This window comes from Mandrillus leucophaeus, unplaced genomic scaffold (genome assembly GCF_000951045.1).
Source record: "Mandrillus leucophaeus isolate KB7577 unplaced genomic scaffold, Mleu.le_1.0 Scaffold332, whole genome shotgun sequence".
Classification (NCBI taxonomy): Eukaryota; Metazoa; Chordata; class Mammalia; order Primates; family Cercopithecidae; genus Mandrillus; species Mandrillus leucophaeus.
Genome location: NW_012103499.1, coordinates 531,269 through 549,880, shown reverse-complemented (window position 1 = coordinate 549,880; position 18,612 = coordinate 531,269). Strand labels below are relative to the sequence as shown.

Genomic DNA, 18,612 nt, shown 5'->3' with positions numbered 1-18,612 from the left:
CTGCTGCCTCTAGCCTCAGGACAGTGGAGGTACATCCACCTTAGGAGAAATCCATTGCTTTTCATCCTCTCTCCTGGTGGAGACTTACCTAAGAATTCCAGAAAGCTGACGACCTGCAACTTGTTTCTCTTGGGGTTTGGAAGGTACAGAACTAATGTTGTTTGTTTTACATTAATAAATTTGTCTTGAGTATTTTCCCTGAAAATAAAACTTAAACTTATTTACATACCTGCACTCATTACAAAAGATTTTGATCTCTGGAGACCAAAATCCTTAGGCTGGGTTGGGGGTAGGGTGGCGACAGGATTTCTAGGGGAGCTGCCTGGGGTGAGTCCTCCTTTTTCATTTGCCTCCCTTACACCACCTGGGTGAACCACCACTCATCACCAACATTGCCAGTGGATTCTTTCCCATTCTTGGCAGCTTTACCCATCAGGGCAGGGGGAGAGAAGGAGGCAGCCACCAGGGCTGTCAGAGGTGACAAGGCTTCAGGTTGGACTTGAATTTCTTGCATCTGAGCTAATTGCTGTGGTGATGCATCCACCTATAAAAATTACAGCGTGGCTCACCCAGGGACCTAGATTTGTTGCAAGCTGTGGGAGGGAGGAGAGTTCTTCCAGGTGGTTTCCTGTAGACTGCCTGCTAGGGCTCAGAGGACCAGCTTCCTCCTGCTGTCTCCTGAGCCCACTCCCTCTTGGCCATCACATTCTCCTGCCCTATGGCGGCCCTCACAGACCTCTCATTTATGTACCGCTGGTTCAAGAACTGCAATCTGGTTGGCAACCTCTCGGAGAAGTATGTCTTTATCACAGGCTGTGACTCCGGCTTCGGGAACCTGCTGGCCAAACAGCTAGTTGATCGGGGCATGCGGGTGCTGGCTGCTTGCTTCACTGAGGAGGGAGCCCAGAAACTTCAGGAGGATACCTCCTATCGGCTGCAGACCACCCTACTGGATGTCACCAAGAGTGAAAGCATCAAGGCGGCGGCCCAGTGGTTGAGGGACCAAGTGGGCGAGCAAGGTGGGGCGAATTACATTCTTTGACTTTCTTGGTTTCTCCTTCTTCCTCTTCCTCTCTGCCGAAGCATCTGACAGTATCAAAGACCCTGATGTCCAGATGGGGTGGGAGGGGGTGACATAGGAAAGGCTCCTGCTTCAATCTGGTTGGAAGCCACTGCATGGTTTGGCCTGTTCACATGAAGGGGTGATTTCCCAAGGAAGTTTTCTGTCCTGGAAACTCAGAGAGACAGGAAAGAGGTCTCAATAGGAAGTGAGGGGGGAAGATGTGTTCTGTGTGTCCAAACCTCTAAAAATGGACATGCCTGGCTGGACATGTTGGCTCATGCCTATAAATCCAGCACTTTGGAAGGCCGAGGCGGGAAGATCATGAGGTCAAGAGATGGAGACCATCCCGGCCAACATGGTGAAACCCATTTCTACTAAAAAATACAAAAATTACCTGGATGTGGTGGCATATGCCTGTGGTCCCAGCTACTCGGGAGGCCGAGGCAGGAGCGTCACTTGAACCCTGGAGGCGGAGGTTGCAGTAAGCCAAGATTGCGCCACTGCACTCCAGCCTGGTGACAGTGAGACTCCATCTCAAAAAAAAAAAAAAAAAAAAATAGGATGTGCCTCTCTGAGGTTTCAGCAGTCCTAACCATCAGCTCCTGGGGAAATATAAGCACATTTCTTGTTGGGATCAGGATAAGGGGGAGGGGGAATGAGACAGGAGGTTGGATCCCATGAGGGGGTGAAGTTTCTCTCCTTGACTATGTCAGGCAGGGGAGAAAGAGATCTGGTCTCTTCTTGACATCATGGTGGGTGTTGGTTTGACTTCAGGGCAAGTATGTAAGTCAGAGTGGCTGTTCCTATCGGGAAAGGAAGCTGTGGACTGGGGCTGGCCCAGGACTGCGTGGGGACCTGCCTCATGCACTTGCAGCACACAGGGTGTGGGCCCAGGAACAGGAGGAACAGGATGGCTGGGTTGCAGAAGCAGCAGACTAGAGGAAGTCCTCCCTCCTAAAGGAACTAGTCTGGAGCCCATGCACAGGTCAGGGCAACAGAGCCCTGGAGCCAGGGGGATCCAGACAGTAATTCCCTGCTTGATTCTTCTCCTTAGCACTTATGACTAGTCAATGTACAATAGATTTTACTTATTTATTGTCTGTTTCCTCCTAGAATAAAGCTTCCTGGGGACAAGGATTTTTGTCCCTTTTATTTACTGTGCATCCTTAGTACCTAGAATAATGTCTGGCACCTAGTAAGGTACTCAATAAATAGTTTTCGAGTGAGCTAATTAATTAGTAATTCAGCAAGAGTGAGCCTCTGTCTTCAGCAGGCTGTCTCAACCAGTTCCCTACATTCAGCCTTGAGCCACTTGCCTTAATACCTCACTTAGCATGTTAGTTTCCTGTTGCTGTTGTAACAACACAACTGTACAGTCTGAAGACAATATTAACATATTATCTTGTAGTTCCGGAGGAGTAATGTCCAAAATGGGCCTCACTGATCTAAAATCAGTCAGCAGAACTGTGTTCCTTCTGGAGGCTGTAGAGGAGAATCCGTCTCTGCCTTTTCCAGCTTCCAGAGGCAGCTGACATCCCCTGGCTCCTGGCCTGCTACCTCCATCTTCAAGGCCTGCAATGTTGAGCCCAGTCTTTTTCACACTTTTCTCAATCTCTCTGATTCTCTGGTTTCTGCCTCCTTCCACTTAGAAGGACTCGTGATTATATTGGGCTCACCAGTTTAATCCAGGATAATTTCCCTGTGTTAACTTCCTCCCTAACTTTAAGGACAATTGATTAGCAACCTCCATTCCACCTGCAACCTTAATTCCCCTTTCCCATGTAATCCAGCAGATTCACAGGTTCCAGAGATAATGAGGCTGGCGACATCTTTGGGGGACCATTATTTTGCCTAAGCCACTGGGCAATATCCTTGCCTAAGAAGCACCGGGAACTGGGGTGGGTAGGGGGATGGGAGAGGAAGTTCTTGTGTGCTTTCTCATTGCTCCTGAATGCACAAAGGCAGGGAGATTGGGTAGGGGCATGGCTTCAGTGGGGACCCCGGCCCTAGAGGGAGGGGTGGACTAGGATTTATGTTTGTGTTGAGACCTGCCCTCAGGAGACAGTGGGATGCGCCTGCAGAGTATCCTGGGGCTGCTGAGGCTGGCGCTGTCAGGGGAATCACCAGGGCAGTAGGGCTTGGGGAATCCTTGCATGAAGGAGCTGGAAGGGGTCCTTGAGCAGTGTTTAGAGGGGTCTCCAGTGTGTCTTTAGCATCACCCTCCCTCTGGTGGAATTTTTTTGGAACTCCAATATGTAAAACAAATGAAAGGAGAGCTTCTACATTTTCCTCCTGCTAGAAGGCTTGCAAAATACAGTCTGGAAGCAACTGTTTTAGTCCAATCTGATGAAGAGTCTGAGGCCCAGAGAAGGAAGTGACTTGTTCAAAGCTGGAGGTAAAACCAGGACTGGACCTGACGCTCTTCAACCCTGGGCCCCTGCAAAGTTGAATGATCACACTTAGCATTATTTCTTTCCATTTGTACCAACCTAATTGAAATATCTCAAAGACAGTCCTCATCACATTTTCCATAATTATTTTATTTAAATAATATATATATTTATTTATAAATATTATTATTTCCTTCTAGGCTTGTGAGTTCCTGGAGGGATAAAATGCTGTGTTGTTCATTTTATGTCTCCTTTGCCCTGTATTTTACTTTATTTTATTTCATATCATTTTATTTCATTTTATTTTCAGAGACAGGGTCTCACTCTGTCACCCAGGCTGGAGTGCAATGGCACCATTATAGCTCACTGTAACCTTGAACAAGGTAACCTGTAACCTGGGCTCAAGTGATTCTCCCACCTCAGCCTCCCAGTAGCTAGAACTACAGGTGCATACCACCACACCTGACTAATTTTTTTTCTTTTTTGTAGAGACGGGAGTCTCACTCTGTTGCTCAGGCTGGTCTCAAACTCCTGGCCTCAAGTGATCCTCCCACCTCAGCCTCCCAAAGGGTTGTGATTACAGGTGTGGGTCACTGCACCTGGCCTCCTTCACCCTACAATTGTCACAGACTAGATACATGCATGAATAAATGTGTAAAGATGGATGAATGAATGAATGGATTGATTTTGATAGTATGTGAAATGCAGTTGGTTATACTTAAGTGAATAGAGAGGGAGAAGCATGATGGGGAAGGGATCTAAACACTAATTCATTGGTATGAAAATGAAACTCTTATCCCAACGCTTATAGCTAGAAATGCTGTTAGCTAACACCTTGATTGTAGCTGGCACAGAGCGCCAGCTAGTCGGCAGACTTTACTTGAATTGGGAAAAAGTGTCCCTTCAGGGAAAATGAATTAGTAAAAGATACACCTTTCTTTTATGTTATAGCCTGACTGGGTTGTGTCTTGTGCACCTGCTCAACCATCCTTGAAGGCACTCAGCCAGTGGGGAGCAAACCTTGGTTCTTTCCCAGGCCCCCTGATGATTTCTATGTGGTTCTCCATCTCACCCCCAGGCCTCTGGGCCCTGGTGAACAATGCTGGTGTGGGCCTGCCCAGTGGTCCCAACGAATGGCTGACCAAGGAGGACTTTGTGAAGGTGATTAATGTGAACCTGGTGGGACTGATCGAAGTGACGCTTCACATGCTGCCCATGGTCAAGAGAGCCCGGGGCAGGGTTGTCAACATGTCCAGCTGTGGTGGTCTTGTGGCCGTCATTGGTGGTGGCTACTGCGTCTCCAAGTTTGGCGTTGAGGCCTTCTCTGACAGCATCAGGTAAGTGGGCCCTGGTACTAAACCACTCCAGGTGGAAATCCCGGGGGTTAGAGAGGGTTGGGAGTGACAGCTTGTGGGCAGGGGAATTCTGCAGACAGGAAGCTAACACAATAGCAGAAGGAAGGTTAGACCTCAAGGTGCTTTCTCCAAGGACCAAGAGAAGGTATGAGGAGAAGAGGTAGGGTGGAAATACGAGGCATCAGGTGGGCCTTCCCTTGAGCAGCACCAGGGTGAGTGAAACCTTGTTTGGGCCTGTGAGAGGAGGAGGGAGAGTCCCCCATAAGACAGACAGGCCTGGAGGCAGAGGTCCCCTCTGGAGGTCTTTAGAGGAGCATGCAGGTCTTGTGTAGACCCACACCCTTCACCATGTGGGTGTTGAGTGAGGAGTTGCTAATGGGAGGGACCTGGTGGGAGGTAAGGCTTGGCCTAGATTCTCTATTGACTTCTTCCCGCCAGTTATGCCTAATGCAAATTGCCCAGAGACTGCTGGGCCAGTCTGGGAAAAGGCTGAGTACCTAAGGAAGGGCTTAGTTGCATAAAGGCAATGCCAGGGCCATGCACAGGGGGTGAGGGAGGCATCTCTAGGTTCCTGAAAGACAAGCCCATCCAGAGGTGACTCTCCCTGATGATTGTCATCTTGAGACCCAGACTGAGCACAACTCTTCTTTCCCAGGCGTGAGCTCCACTACTTTGGGGTAAAGGTCTGCATCATTGAGCCAGGGAACTACCGGACAGCCATTCTGGGCAAGGAGAACCTGGAGTCACGCATGCGAAAGCTTTGGGAGAGGCTGCCTCAGGAGACCCGGGACAGCTATGGAGAGGAGTATTTCCGTAACTGTAAGTTCCTGAGGCAGGGGAGGGGTCTCTAAGGGGGGCGAGTGGGTCTTGGGGTCATTAGCTAGCTTTCCATTTACAGATGGTGAGACAAAATGCAGAGGAGTTCAGGACCCAAGGTCACACAGTGGCAGAGTTGGGGTTTGAGAATAGACAGCAAGCGGCAGAATCATCACTGCTGGAGCGGTGCGGGGAGTTAAGGGCAATTCGGCCCACTCCTGGCACCTGCCCACACAGCATCATGATGCAGGGGAATCAGGTGAAAATGTACTGAGATAAATATAGTGAAGAGATCAAGAGCATGGCTGCTAGAGCCAGACTGCCTGGGTTCAAATCCTGGCTCTACTACTTACCAGCTAGGAGACTTTGGGCCTATTACCTAGTTTTCCCATGCCTGAGTTTTCTCATTTACAAAATGGAGCTAAAGATAGATGGTGCCTCCTTCATGGGGTTGCTATGAGGGTTAGTATGTGTGAAGTGCTTTGCACATTCCGAGTGCTTGTTAATAAAGAAGAAAATGAGTACATGGGGATTTAAAAGAGAGGGTCTCTAGGCAGCTCTCTTTCTCTCCCTGAGCTGAGGGTCTCCTGTGAATCATTGGTGTTTTTGGAGGGTAGAGGTGGGACATGGCAGCTGTTTATCCTGCTGCCCCAAAACTTTGTGCTGCGAAAGTTGTCTGCTGGACATCATACGTCAACAGAGCACAAAGCCAAGACAGCCATTTTTTTTCACTTAATACATACACACTTTATTGCATTTTTGTTTTTTATTTTTGTTTTGAATCAGTAATACAAAACATGCAAGGCTGCCATGTCCCAAGCATGTGTGGGGCTGGAGAGCTGGAGCGGACATAGCGGTGTGCCTGCCCCTCACTGCCTATAGCTTATGGCCCAGTAGGGGAGACAAACATTAATAAAAACACATGTGTTTATGGTAGATGTGGATAAGTGCAACAGAGGAGAAACAGGGTTGTGAAAGAAGAATGAAGTGGGAAGTTGGGGTCCCAATTCAGGTTGTGGTGAAGGGGAGAGCTTCTCTGAGTTGACTTTGAGGAAGAATAAGAGTTAGGTGTTGCTGGGAAGGGGAAAGAAGGGACTTTTTTTCTGCAGGAAGGCTCTGAGGCAGAAAACTCCATTTGAGGAACTTTAAAGAAACCAGCAGGTGGGAAGCAATGGGAGGTAGCTGGAGTATACAGAATAAATTAGAGCATCAAAGCACACTGAGGATTAAGGGGTGAGGGAGAGGAAGCCATCAAGGGTGAGTGCTAGCTTTACAGCTTGAAGAATATGGTGGATGGAGGTGTCATTCATTCATTGATTTAGGGAAGCCTCAGGGAAAAATGTTTGGGGTACCCCTTAGGTAAATTCATCTTTCAGTGCTAGACATGTTAGGATTCTGTGAGAAGAAAATGTCTAAGGATTTACATTAGTTGGGACTTACTCAGTGACAGAAGATCCAGTGCTAATTATTTAAGCAGAAAAGGAATTTCTTGCCTCACCTGACTAAAAAGTTGAGCAAGATAAGCTTCAGGTACAACCTGACCCAGACTGCAAATGATGTTGCTAGGACCTGGTTTCACCCATTTCTTGGCTCTGCTTCTTTTGCGTTGACTCCAATCTCTAAGCTCTCTCCCCTGTGGGAGCCGCATAACTGCAGCATCTCTTCACCTCCACCTAGGGTGAGGTCTGCTGGAAAAATAGGAGAGTTCTTTCCAGTACCTCTCCCAAAAGTCCTAATGTACACTCTGACTTGGAGGACCTATGGTGGCCACATCATAGGGGACTACAAGATGCACCCAACCCTAAACCAGTCACTGCGCCCAGGGGAATGTGAAGGTGTGATTGGCTCAGGCTGGGCCATGTGCTCTGCCCAGACCAATGGACACGGTGTTGGGGAGGCATAGGTCCCCAAAGGGAAATGTGCTGTCGTTGGGAGCAAGGACAGTAGATGTTAGTGTGTGTGGGGAAGAATATTTATCCTCTGTGTGATCATTCTTAGCAAAGAGTAGTTCAAATTATTTGTGGAGCTGCTCTGAGGCTGGGGCAAAGTGAATTCAGCCAGTGTCTGGAAACCTCACAAAGTCATTTTCTAAGTAAGCACTCAGGGTGAAGAGTGATTGTAGCATCTTTAGTGTGGTTCATGGAAGAATATGTATAAAGGCAAACTCCTCTGAAAACCCTGTCCAGAAACTGGTATTGTTATACTAAAGAATAGTAAGGACTGGGCTTATAAAATATGTTAGGCCAATTCACCTGTAGTCCACACCATAATTTCAGAGGAAAATTTTCAGGCAGTTGTCAACTACACTTAGATAAACGTTTTCCCAAGTGGTTATACCAGAATTTTCGCTTCAGTTGCCCAGTGTTTATTGGGATACAGAGATGAGACAGTCTCCGGGAAACTAGCAGGGAAGATGTGAAAGTAAATACACCACCACATGAAGAATCTTGCAATAATGGACATGCGTACAAAACAAGCAGCAGTGCAGACTTCACTCCGCTGTCACAGAAGCCTTACAGAGGTGACAGTTAATGCCTTAGTGAGTTTTGAAGGATGAATAGGAGTATACCAACAGGGAAGGAGATGGTGGATGTTTTACACAAGAGGAAGGGTGTGAGCAACATTTTGGTGACCTGACGTAGCATTGTATGCTTTTAGAGGTAGTGCAGATTCAGGCTTGTATTCCAGCAGTCCCCCTAATCATGTTGTACAGCTCTCCAAACTTGTTTATCCATTTATAAAGTACAATTCCTCTCTCATGGATTGTTAGGAGATTTAAACAGAAATGCAAAATACTCAGCTCTGCCACAGTAAGAGCTGAACAAACCTTTGCCATTGCCATTATAGTCTGGCAGGAGTGCTGTGGGTGGTGATTGAGGAGGGGAGAGATTAGGAGTCAGATCATAAAATGCTTTGATTGCTATACTAAGGAGCATGGCTCTTATCCTAAAGGCATTAGAGAGCCTTGTAAATGGCTCTGAAACGGCGGATCAGATTTGTGTCACTGTGGGAAGGATAAAAAGGCCACCTGGGAGATTACTGCAGAAACCCTGCGAAGGAATGATAAAGACATGAAGTTCTAAGTCATGGTGGTTCTGGTGGTGGGGGGTGGCTGTGTGACAGACAGGAGAGATATTTAGGAGTAGTCCTAGAGCATCACTGGGTACAAACTCAGCAAGTTGCTGTGGCTGACCAAACAGGCCCCTGGCTTGTAACCCCTAGGAGCAGGCCTGATACTTTATAGACTTTATCTTACTTAATTCTCCCAATAACAAAAACGTTTTCCCAGGTGCCCAACTCCAAAGCCTATGTCTTTCCTCACTGTGAAGGACAGTGACAAGGCCGGATGGGTCCTTCAGTCTCCCTTCCCACTCCATGCCTAGCAGGGTGCCCAGCACTGAATGGCAGCTAATATCTATTTAAGAAAACAATGAAAGCAGGTGCCTTATACCCTTTCCCATGTGTGGGGTACCTTCTTCCACCCCACTGCCTATGTAAGCCCTCCCCACCTCTCAGAACCCAGTCCCCAGCCCATCTCACCATGTCAGCTTGCTCCACCTCCTCAGCCCACAAAGGCTTCCCTGGCTCCGAGGTGGCAGAGACAGCCCCTTGGGCATCCTGAACGATTCCTTCGGCCCTCAGTCCTGCTGCTGGTGGCCTCTGTGCCAGCTCTATGGTCAGAGGTCAGGGTGTGGTTTCCCAAGACATTACTGCCTTATGGACAGTCTGGCTTTAAGTTAGTGTGGCTCTTGTTGAGATCCCAAAATGTAGTTTGGCTTTTTCCCTGCATCAGTTTTCTTTCCAGGAAACAGAAAATGGAGTTTCTCAGAGTCTGGGGTAAAGGGGACTGAAGTGACACTGCCCCATTCTCACCAACCACCCACAAGGATCCTGGCCCCGAGTGGGTGAATTCCTTGCCTGCCTGGACCATTCTCAAAGTCATGGCAGCTTTGGCTTCCTCTCCATTTTCAAGTTTTCATCCCTCATCAGGGCAGTCTGACTTTGAAGCACCATTTTCTCTGGAGTCCTCAGGGCTCTCAGTGAAGCATGAATTCCTCTGTCCTGGGGTGAGGATGCACATGAGGGCCTGGTGGGTGTGTGGTGTGGCCCTTCTCCTATTTATGTCATGAGCTTTGGCAGACTTGTACCACCTGGGGTCTCTGTCCCCATCTCCACTCCTGGGTGCCAATGCAAACAGAACAGCCCCTCACATTTGTGAGGGCCCCACGAGGTGCTTGTCTATTCCTTAAATTGTTTGAGTCCACAATGGCCAATGATCTTATGACTGAGGTAGGGGCAGTATTACTATTTTTAAATAATATTTTATCCTGCATGTTTTTGTTTAAATGTGGGAACCCTAGGAAGTACATAGAAGGAAAAAAAAAAGGCTGTCTTCCCATCATGTTTGCTATTCTGTACTCTCCCAGTGTCTACCCTGCTATTAATCATCTTTTGATATTCTCCAGGACAGACTTTTTTTTTTTTTTTCTGAGATGGAGTCTCACTCTTGCCCAGGCTGGAATGCAGTGGTGCGATCTTGGGTCACTGCAACCTCCTCCTCCTGAGTTCAAGTGATTCTCATGCCTCAGCCTCCCTAGTAGCTGCGATTACAGGCACGTGTCACCATGCCCAGCTAATTTTTGTATTTTTAGTAGAGAGGAGATGTCACCACATTGGCCAGGCTGGTCTCAAACTCCTGCCCTCAGGTGATCGACCTGGCTTGGCCTCCCAAAGTACTGAGATTACAGGCCCGAGCCACTATGCCCAACCTTCAGGAAAGATAGTATTATCTCCATTTTACAGATAATAAAAGTTTAAGCTCAAGGTAATATAACTAATAAGTGGCACAGTTTTAAGAATGCTCACAGCTCTTCTCATCACCAGTCTAATGCAATAGTAGGAAATCAATGCACAATTGTTGAATTCAGGAAGATAAATAAGATTGATGCTTTATTTATTTATTTATTTTGAGACAGCATATCATTCTGTTGCCCAGGCTTGAGTGCAATGGTGTGATCTCGGCTCACTAAAACCTCTGCCTCCTGGGTTCAAGTGATTCAGTATCTCAGCCTCCTGAGTAGCTGGGATTACAGGCATGTGCCACCATGCCCGGCTAATTTTCATATTTTTAGTAGAGATGGGGTTTCACTATGTTGGCCAGGCTAAGATTATTTATAATAGTCTTATAAATGTGTGTTTGTATAAGGGACCACCTGGAGGGTGTGGCAGACCTGTCTGAAATGTTAGATCAGGGATCTCGTGGAAAGGGTAGTTGGACAGAATTCAGAAGAAATCATCTTTTATGAAGAATAACAGAGCCTTTTTCCACTCTCTGCCCTCAAACAGATACTGACAAGTTAAAAAACATAATGCAGGTGGCAGAGCCCAGAGTCAGAGATGTCATCAACAGCATGGAGCATGCTATTGTTTCCCGGAGCCCTCGCATCCGCTACAACCCTGGCCTGGATGCCAAACTCCTCTACATCCCCCTGGCTAAGTTGCCCACCCCTGTGACAGATTTCATCCTGAGCCGGTACCTTCCAAGGCCAGCGGACAGTGTCTAAACTGGGGAGGCTCAATGGGTCAGTGGAGCCTAGAAGTGGGGGTGGAAGGAAGGACTGTGGGGTCACAAAAGGTGGTATCAGATATCCTGGGGACACTGGCTGCAAAGGACGCTTGGCTCAGCTGACATCCACTGCTGTCGAATTTACCAGTAACTTCTAACAGAAGATGAATGCCTCTTCCCACCCTCTGGGACCACACAGAAACCTGAGGTGATGTTTGCAAGTTCAGCGATCTGCAGCAATGGCTCCAAGGACATCTGTCACCCAGTCAGGATACGGCTTTTTCTGGTCTTGGAAAAGTCATGGAGAAGAAAACCAGCTCCTGAAGAATCATGAGCCCCTTTAAGTTATCACTGCCACTGAGAAATACTGTGGGATAATCTTACCTCCAGGAGAATCTAACCACCTTCCTACTGGGTCCCTCAATATGCATGACTTCATTCACATAACCCATCACTGAAGTACATAGTAGGGCAGATAGGGAGTGCAAGATTACATCAGACAAAAGTTTAAAATATTTTCTCTCTTTTTAGATTCTTCTATCTATAGGTGATTGGGATCCACATGAAATAACATTCATTTATTTAATCACCATTGAGTAATTTTTCAAATATTTATTGAGCACCCACTACCTACCAGGCACTTTGTAGGTGCTGGGGGAATATAAAGATGATTAAACCATGGTCTTGGTTATTTATTGTTTATTTTGTGTTTTGCTTTGCTTTGTTTTAGCACAATATCTAGTAGCTTAGTTAGGACAAACAATGATAGAAGGAATAGAAATCAGAATACAAATTTTTAGAGCTATGAAGGACCCTAGGAGTGTTCATCCAATACTTCAAAAAATTGGCTGTACCTTGTAATCACCCAGTTAATTAAAAAATACAGACTCCTGCACCAATATTAGAAAATCTGATTCAGTAGGACTGAGACAAGACCCAGAAGTATGTATTTGTAACAAGGACCTAGAAGATTCTGATGCACCTGAGCAATTGGGAGCTACTTATTCCATAGAATAAGTAACTTAACACTCAGAGGGGGAAGTGACCTACCTAAGCCCTCAGCTTAGTAACTAAGACAAGGATAGAAATGAGGCGTTCAGACTCCCAGACCAGGATTCTTTTTCAGTTATAGGAAAATCCATTTCTGAAGTTAGTAACACTGTCAAATAAGTCATTGAACTAATTTTTTAAAAAAAGACTTAAACTCCTGGGTCATATGAAGTTCTATTGAAAAGACTTTTTTTGATCTTGATAAATGGTCATGTAATAAAGGTCAAATATTATTTTTTAACTAAAATATCTTTAATTTGGGTCTCTTCAACATCTGAAAATAATAAAATATAATCCAGGTATATCCGCAAAGACTCTTTCCAAATAAGGTAACACTCACAGGTTCCAGGGGTTAGCTTATAGATATATCTCTGGGGAGCTACCGTGCAACTCACTACAGTTTTAGCACTTCTATTCCTGGCACCAAATTCTAAATCAGATAGAATGCACTCAGCAACAAGTAACAGAAAAGCCAACTCACAAGTAACAGAAAAACCAACTGGCTTAGACAATGAAGAGTGAGGGCAGGGCTCAGTGGCTGAATGATGGCATTGAGGCTGTAGGCTCTTTCTACTTCTTTGCTCTGCTACCCACAGTTTTAGCTTTACCCTTTGTTACTGTGGTGTGACTGCCAGGCAAAGGGAACTCTACATTTCCTCATTCACAACTTAAAGAAGAAGAAAGAGCCTGCCTTTCCACAGCATTCAAGATTGAAGAAGTTTCTTTCCTAGAGCCCTCATCACGCGTCTCCTTGAATCGCATTGGCCCAAATTGGTTTAAGCTTGTCCACCCCTGACAAAGAGGTAAATTGCCATGAATTGCTTAGATTAATCATGGGACAGATGGGATGTTGGGAAATCAGTCACAATGCCTACCACCTTGGAAAATGCAAAACTCAGACATTGTGCTCTTGAGAGGGTTGAACAAAGGTCAAAAGTAAATTTTCTGAAGACACAAAAATTTACTAAGGGGAAATTGGCTAGGTAATATTTTGAGATGATAATTTACACTTTTTCATTCCTCCCTGTTTTTCTATGTCCCCTTCTTCCATTCAAATGGATAGCCAATTTGGTACTTCTTTACCTAGGGTGAGATGTTTGATGGGATAAAACATACAAATTTCCTGCACTTTCTCCAGCTTTAGTCTCCCCCAACCCTATATATTTAGAAAAATTATAGAGTTTGGGGAAAGAAGTAAAACAGAATGTGACTTAAGGGTGTATCAAATGACTCAGAGAAACACAGACTTTCCCCTATGACAAAGAGATTCACTCTGATTAGAGAAGAAGGTGATGTTTGGGGTTCCCAGAAAAGGAGGGACCAGGGCTCACTTTCTGGAAGCACCGTGGGGTCACACCATGGCGAGGTGACAAGACTCAAGAGTCACAGCTACATTGTACGTTTAGGCAGCCGAGGCTCCAGATGACCTCACAGGAGACTCATGTGTCCCACCATGGCAGGAAGGTAGTAGAAATTTGCTAGATATAAAGGGCATGTAGACTGGAACAGAAGACACTAAAGTGGCAACTTTTAGAAGATAAAAGTCTTAATTTTTTGGTCTGAGGGCCATCTCTCCACCTCATCATTAATAGCTGAGGTATTTTTTGAACTTATGAGCTGAGATTCATATATGCTCCAGAGTTACATTTTGGTTGATTTCATATTAGGACCATGACCTTTCTTACATAACTTTTATATTTTCCTGGAGTTTTGAATTGCCTTTTCTTGTTCATTTATTCAGCTTCTTAATCATTTTTATCTCCATTTTTAAGGTAGGGGAATAATGTGATCTGATTTATAATTTTAAAAGATCACTGGGGGGCTCTGTGGAGACTGAAATGAAAGAGCAATGGTGGAAGCAAGAAGGCCATTGCATAATCCAGGCAAGAGATGATAGTGCCCTAAGCTGAAATGGTGTTAGCAGGAATGATGATAATAGGTAAAATCAATATATAATTTGGAGGTAGAACCATTAATGGACTTTAATCATTAGTCAGTCTGTCAAGAAGAGTTTATCAGGCTCCTACTAAGTGCTAAACGTGGTTCTAGATTCTAGAGTTATAGTGGGGTATAAGGCAGAGTCCTTGCCCTCAAAGAGTTTATATTCTAATGGAGGGAGGGGTTGGCCAATAGACATATAAAAAAGTGAATGAAATAATTTTATATACTGATAAGTGCTGTGGAGAAAAGAAAATATAATAATGTAATAGATGACTAGGGAGGCTGCTTACCGTTTTTTCTAATCAACATTATTGAGGTAAAGTTTGTATTAAAAGAAATGCATCCAACTAAGTATACAGTCTGATGAATCTTGTCATATGAATACACCTGTACAACCACCACCAGTCAAAATATAAAATGTTTTTCTCATCCTAGAAAGTTCCCTTGTACCTGTTTGCAGTTAATCATCCCTCCTCTCCACCCTGGCTCCAGACAACCACTGATGTGTTTCTGTCACTATAGGTTCATTTTGAGGCTGCTTACTTTTCAAAAAGACCACTTTTGCTGCCATTGAGGAATGAATAGGAATGAACTGGATTGAAGAGGTGCAAGTCTAGACCTGATAAGAGAAATGTGACAATAAAGTAATAGAAATAAAAATAATTGGTATTTATTGGACATTTACTCAGTCCAAGCACTGTGCTTAGTATTTCCCACACATTATCCATTCAATTTTATTCAACCTCTGCAACAAGTCCTGTGGGGTTACTCCTATGTTATAGAGGAGGAAACTGAGGCTCAGAGAGGTAAAGTAATTTGCACAAGACTACACTGCTAATAAATGGCAGAGTCAGAGTGCGGTTTGCCACATGTTACAAGAGCAAGCACTTCCAGAGTGCTCACTACATGCCAGATACTGTTCTAAGCACTCTAATTTTCTTTTTTTTTTATTTTTTATTTAAGTTCTGTGATACACGTGCGGAACATGCAGGTTTGTTATATAGGTATACATGTGCCATGGTGGTTTGCTGCACCTATCAACCCATCATCTAGGTTTTAAGCCCTGCATGCATTAGGTATTCGTCCTAATGCTCTCCCTCCCCTTGCCCCCTACCTTCCAACAGGCCCCAGTGTGTGTTGTTCCCCTCCCTGTGTCCATGTGTTTTCTTTGATCAACTCTCACTTATGAATGAGAATATATGGTGTTTGGTTTTCTATTCCTGGGTTGGTTAGCTGAGGATGATGGTTTCCAGCTTCATCCATGTCTCTGCAAAGGACATGATCTCATTCCTTTTTATGGCTGCATAATATTCTAAGGTGAATATGTATCACATTTTCTTTATCTATCTATCATTGATGGGCATTTGAGTTTGTCCTTTAGAAAATTCTAAACAGAATCAAAAGGCTACTGTAGCCTCCCTTAAGAGAAAATAATTCCAGGCTGGATATGATGGCTCATGCCTAAAATCCCAGAACTTTGGGAGGACAAGGTGAGTGGATCACTTGAGGTCAGGAGTTCGAGACCAGCCTGGGAAACATGGTGAAATCCCATCTCTACTAAAAATACAAAACTTAGCTGGGCATGGTGGTGCACACCTCTAGTCCCAGCTACTTGTGAGGCTGAGGCATGAGAATCACTTGAACCAGGGAGGCGGAGACTGCAATGAGCTGAGATTGTACCACTGCACTCCAGCCTGGGTGACAAAGTGAGACCTTGTCTCAAAAAAAAAAAAAAAAAGAGAGAGAGAGAGAGACACAGAGAGAGAGAGAGAGAAAATAATTCCAAATTGAGTGAATGCCTTAATGAAATAGAGAGAGAGATTAGAGCTTGTGAACCTGAAACTAAAGCTGGAAAAAAACCTCTGGAAGAAACTTCTTCCACTAGACTCCCCTTTCTGCCACTCTTCCTGGCTTCATTCCGCTTTCTGCCACTCTTCCTGTCTTCCTGTCTTCTTCCAGTCTTTCTTTCAGAAAATCTTTTTGCCACCTGTCCTTTATCCTTCACTTTCTCCTGCCTCTTTCACTCTTTCAGCTGGTTATTTTGGAAACATTTCTAAATTTTTTCTGAACTTGTCTGTGTGTTTTCTTGTAAAATCCTGTGAGAAATTCCTGTGACTGTATGTTACCTTGATATCCATTTTAATCCTCTTCTGACACACCCAGACTTCTTGAAAAAGCTTAAATTCTTTCTGTGCCTGAGGTATAAATTTGCTACCCTATTTTCTTTAAAGCTCAGTAAAGGCTTCGGGCATGTGGAACAGATAAATTTCAGCCCGTTCCATTTACAGAAATGCAGTTGGAATCAAATTGTTTTTTGAAACTAATGAGTTTTACTTAACTCATGGCTAAGTTTTAAAATGAAAGCTGTAAGATCTTTATTTGTGTCTGTATTTTTGTGTACATATATGTTTACATATCTACTCATATGTTGTCTATAGTTCCAAATTGTTTTATAAATAAATGAGTACTTGCCAGGTGCAATGGCTTGTGCCTGTAATCCAAGCTCCTCAGGACACTGAGGTGGAAGGATCACTTGAGCCCAGGACTTTGAGGCTGCAGTCAGCTATGACTGGGCCACTGCACTCCAGCATAGGTGACAGTGAGAGCCCATCTCTTACAAAAAAATAAAAGAATACTCATAGATTAAGCAAATAAGCTGAAATGCTTTTCAAGTTAACGTGATTTAGTTATCTTTTGCAGATGGGACTAGACTAACATTGTTGGTTTGATGAAAATGGCTGCATATTCTGAGTTATCAGCAAAATGTGCACGTATTTAACTTTAGAGTTCTTGCTTTTATAATATTTGCCTGGAATGCAATAATGTACAATTGGTTGACAGAAACAGCATGGGATAATGACTAGATTTGTTTGATGTCTCTTTAAATTTTTCAAGCATAATTCTTTGAGAGTGAATGGATTTGGTGAATTTGGACAGGATAAATTTTGTAAACTGGTTTATGTTTTGTGATATGTTTACTTGGGAAGGTTTTTAAAATCTCTTGGTAAGTATACCCCTAGAGATTCATTAAGCTAAATTAAATGATGGATGTTCATTGAATGTATAGATCATTTCCAGATAAAACATAATGCTGAGATATTGGTTGCTGAATATAAATATAGGCTCATATACTGCTGACTTCTTATTTCCAAGGAAAACAAAAGTTATCTGAATCTGTTAGTAGAAATGTCCTGTTTCATATTAAAGAGTTGTTTTGTTAGAAAGCCTGTGTCTCTGGAAATTGTAAAATGTGTATTCACGGATTTTTGATATGTGATTGGTGGTTAAGAGTTGATAACTTCTAGCTGGGTGTGGTGGCTCGTGTCTGTAATCCAAGCACTTTGGGAGGCCAAAGCAGGTGGATCACCTGAGGTCAGGAGTTTGAGACTACCCTGGCCAACACAGTGAAACCCCATCTCTACTAAAATTACAAGAATTAGCCAGGTGTGGTGGTACGTGCCTGTAGTCCCAGCTACTTGGGAGGCTGAGACATGAGAATCGCTTGAACCTGGGAGGCGGAGGTTGAGGTGAGCCAAAATTGCACCACTGCACTCCAGCCTGGGTGATAGAGTGAGACTCTGTCTCAAAAGAAAAATTGAGGCCGGGCATGGTGGCTCATGCCTGTAATCCCAGCACTTTGGGAGGCTGAGGCAGGTGGATCACGAAGTCAGGAGATCAAGACCATCCTGGATAACATGGTGAAACCCTGTCTCTACTAAAAATACAAAAAATTAGCTGGGCATGGTGGTAGGCACCTGTAGCCCCAGCTACTCGGGAGGCCTGAGGCAGGAGAATGGCGTGAACCTGGAAGGTGGAGCCTGCAGTGGGCCGAGATCACACCACTGCACTCCAGCCTGGGAAACAGAGCAAGACTCTGTCTCAAAAAAAAATTGATAACTTCCTGGGTTTTCATTGAAAATTAGGGTTTCTAAGAGTTGACATTATAACTAATGTGTGATTTAACTACTAGAAATGAAAAAGACCATTTCATATGTAAGTATATGAGAAGGATCTGATGTATTTTTGGTAAAGAAGGTTGAAAAGAAAGAGGATTATTTTGTATAAGAAAGAATGCTATGTGGCAAATTTTTCTCCTAAAGTGATTGGTTAGTTAAGAAAGTGTAAGAAAAAGCAGAAAGTCCAAGCATATCGTAAATGGTCTAAGTCATGATAAGGTTTATAAAAAGAGCATTTATAGAGGGAATTTTTTGTGTCATCACTTTGTCTACAATTAGAGGGAAATTATTTATGGGTCTTACTAGGGATTGAACTTTGATGTGAAAAACACACTGATGCAGATTTTGTCCCCTGTGTTAGAATAGCAAGGTTTTCTTAGAATGTGGATTTGCTCTTAGTAAAATTATAAGAGGTTTTGATTAATTCTGAAATTTGTTTCTTTGACAGTCATCCTCTCAATTACAAACAGTTTCT

General features: G+C 44.3%; 1 protein-coding gene across 1 annotated transcript; it reads left to right on the top strand.

The window, feature by feature from the left end:
* The first annotated feature begins 579 nt into the window (after nt 1-579).
* Nucleotides 580-11,868, top strand: SDR9C7 (short chain dehydrogenase/reductase family 9C, member 7). The gene is made up of 4 exons (XM_011988512.1): nt 580-1,019; nt 4,532-4,790; nt 5,464-5,627; nt 10,971-11,868. Exons 1-4 carry the CDS (start codon nt 719-721, stop codon nt 11,186-11,188), a joined length of 942 nt encoding a protein of 313 aa, XP_011843902.1. The 5' UTR covers nt 580-718; the 3' UTR covers nt 11,189-11,868.
* Nucleotides 11,869-18,612: the final 6,744 nt, after the last annotated feature.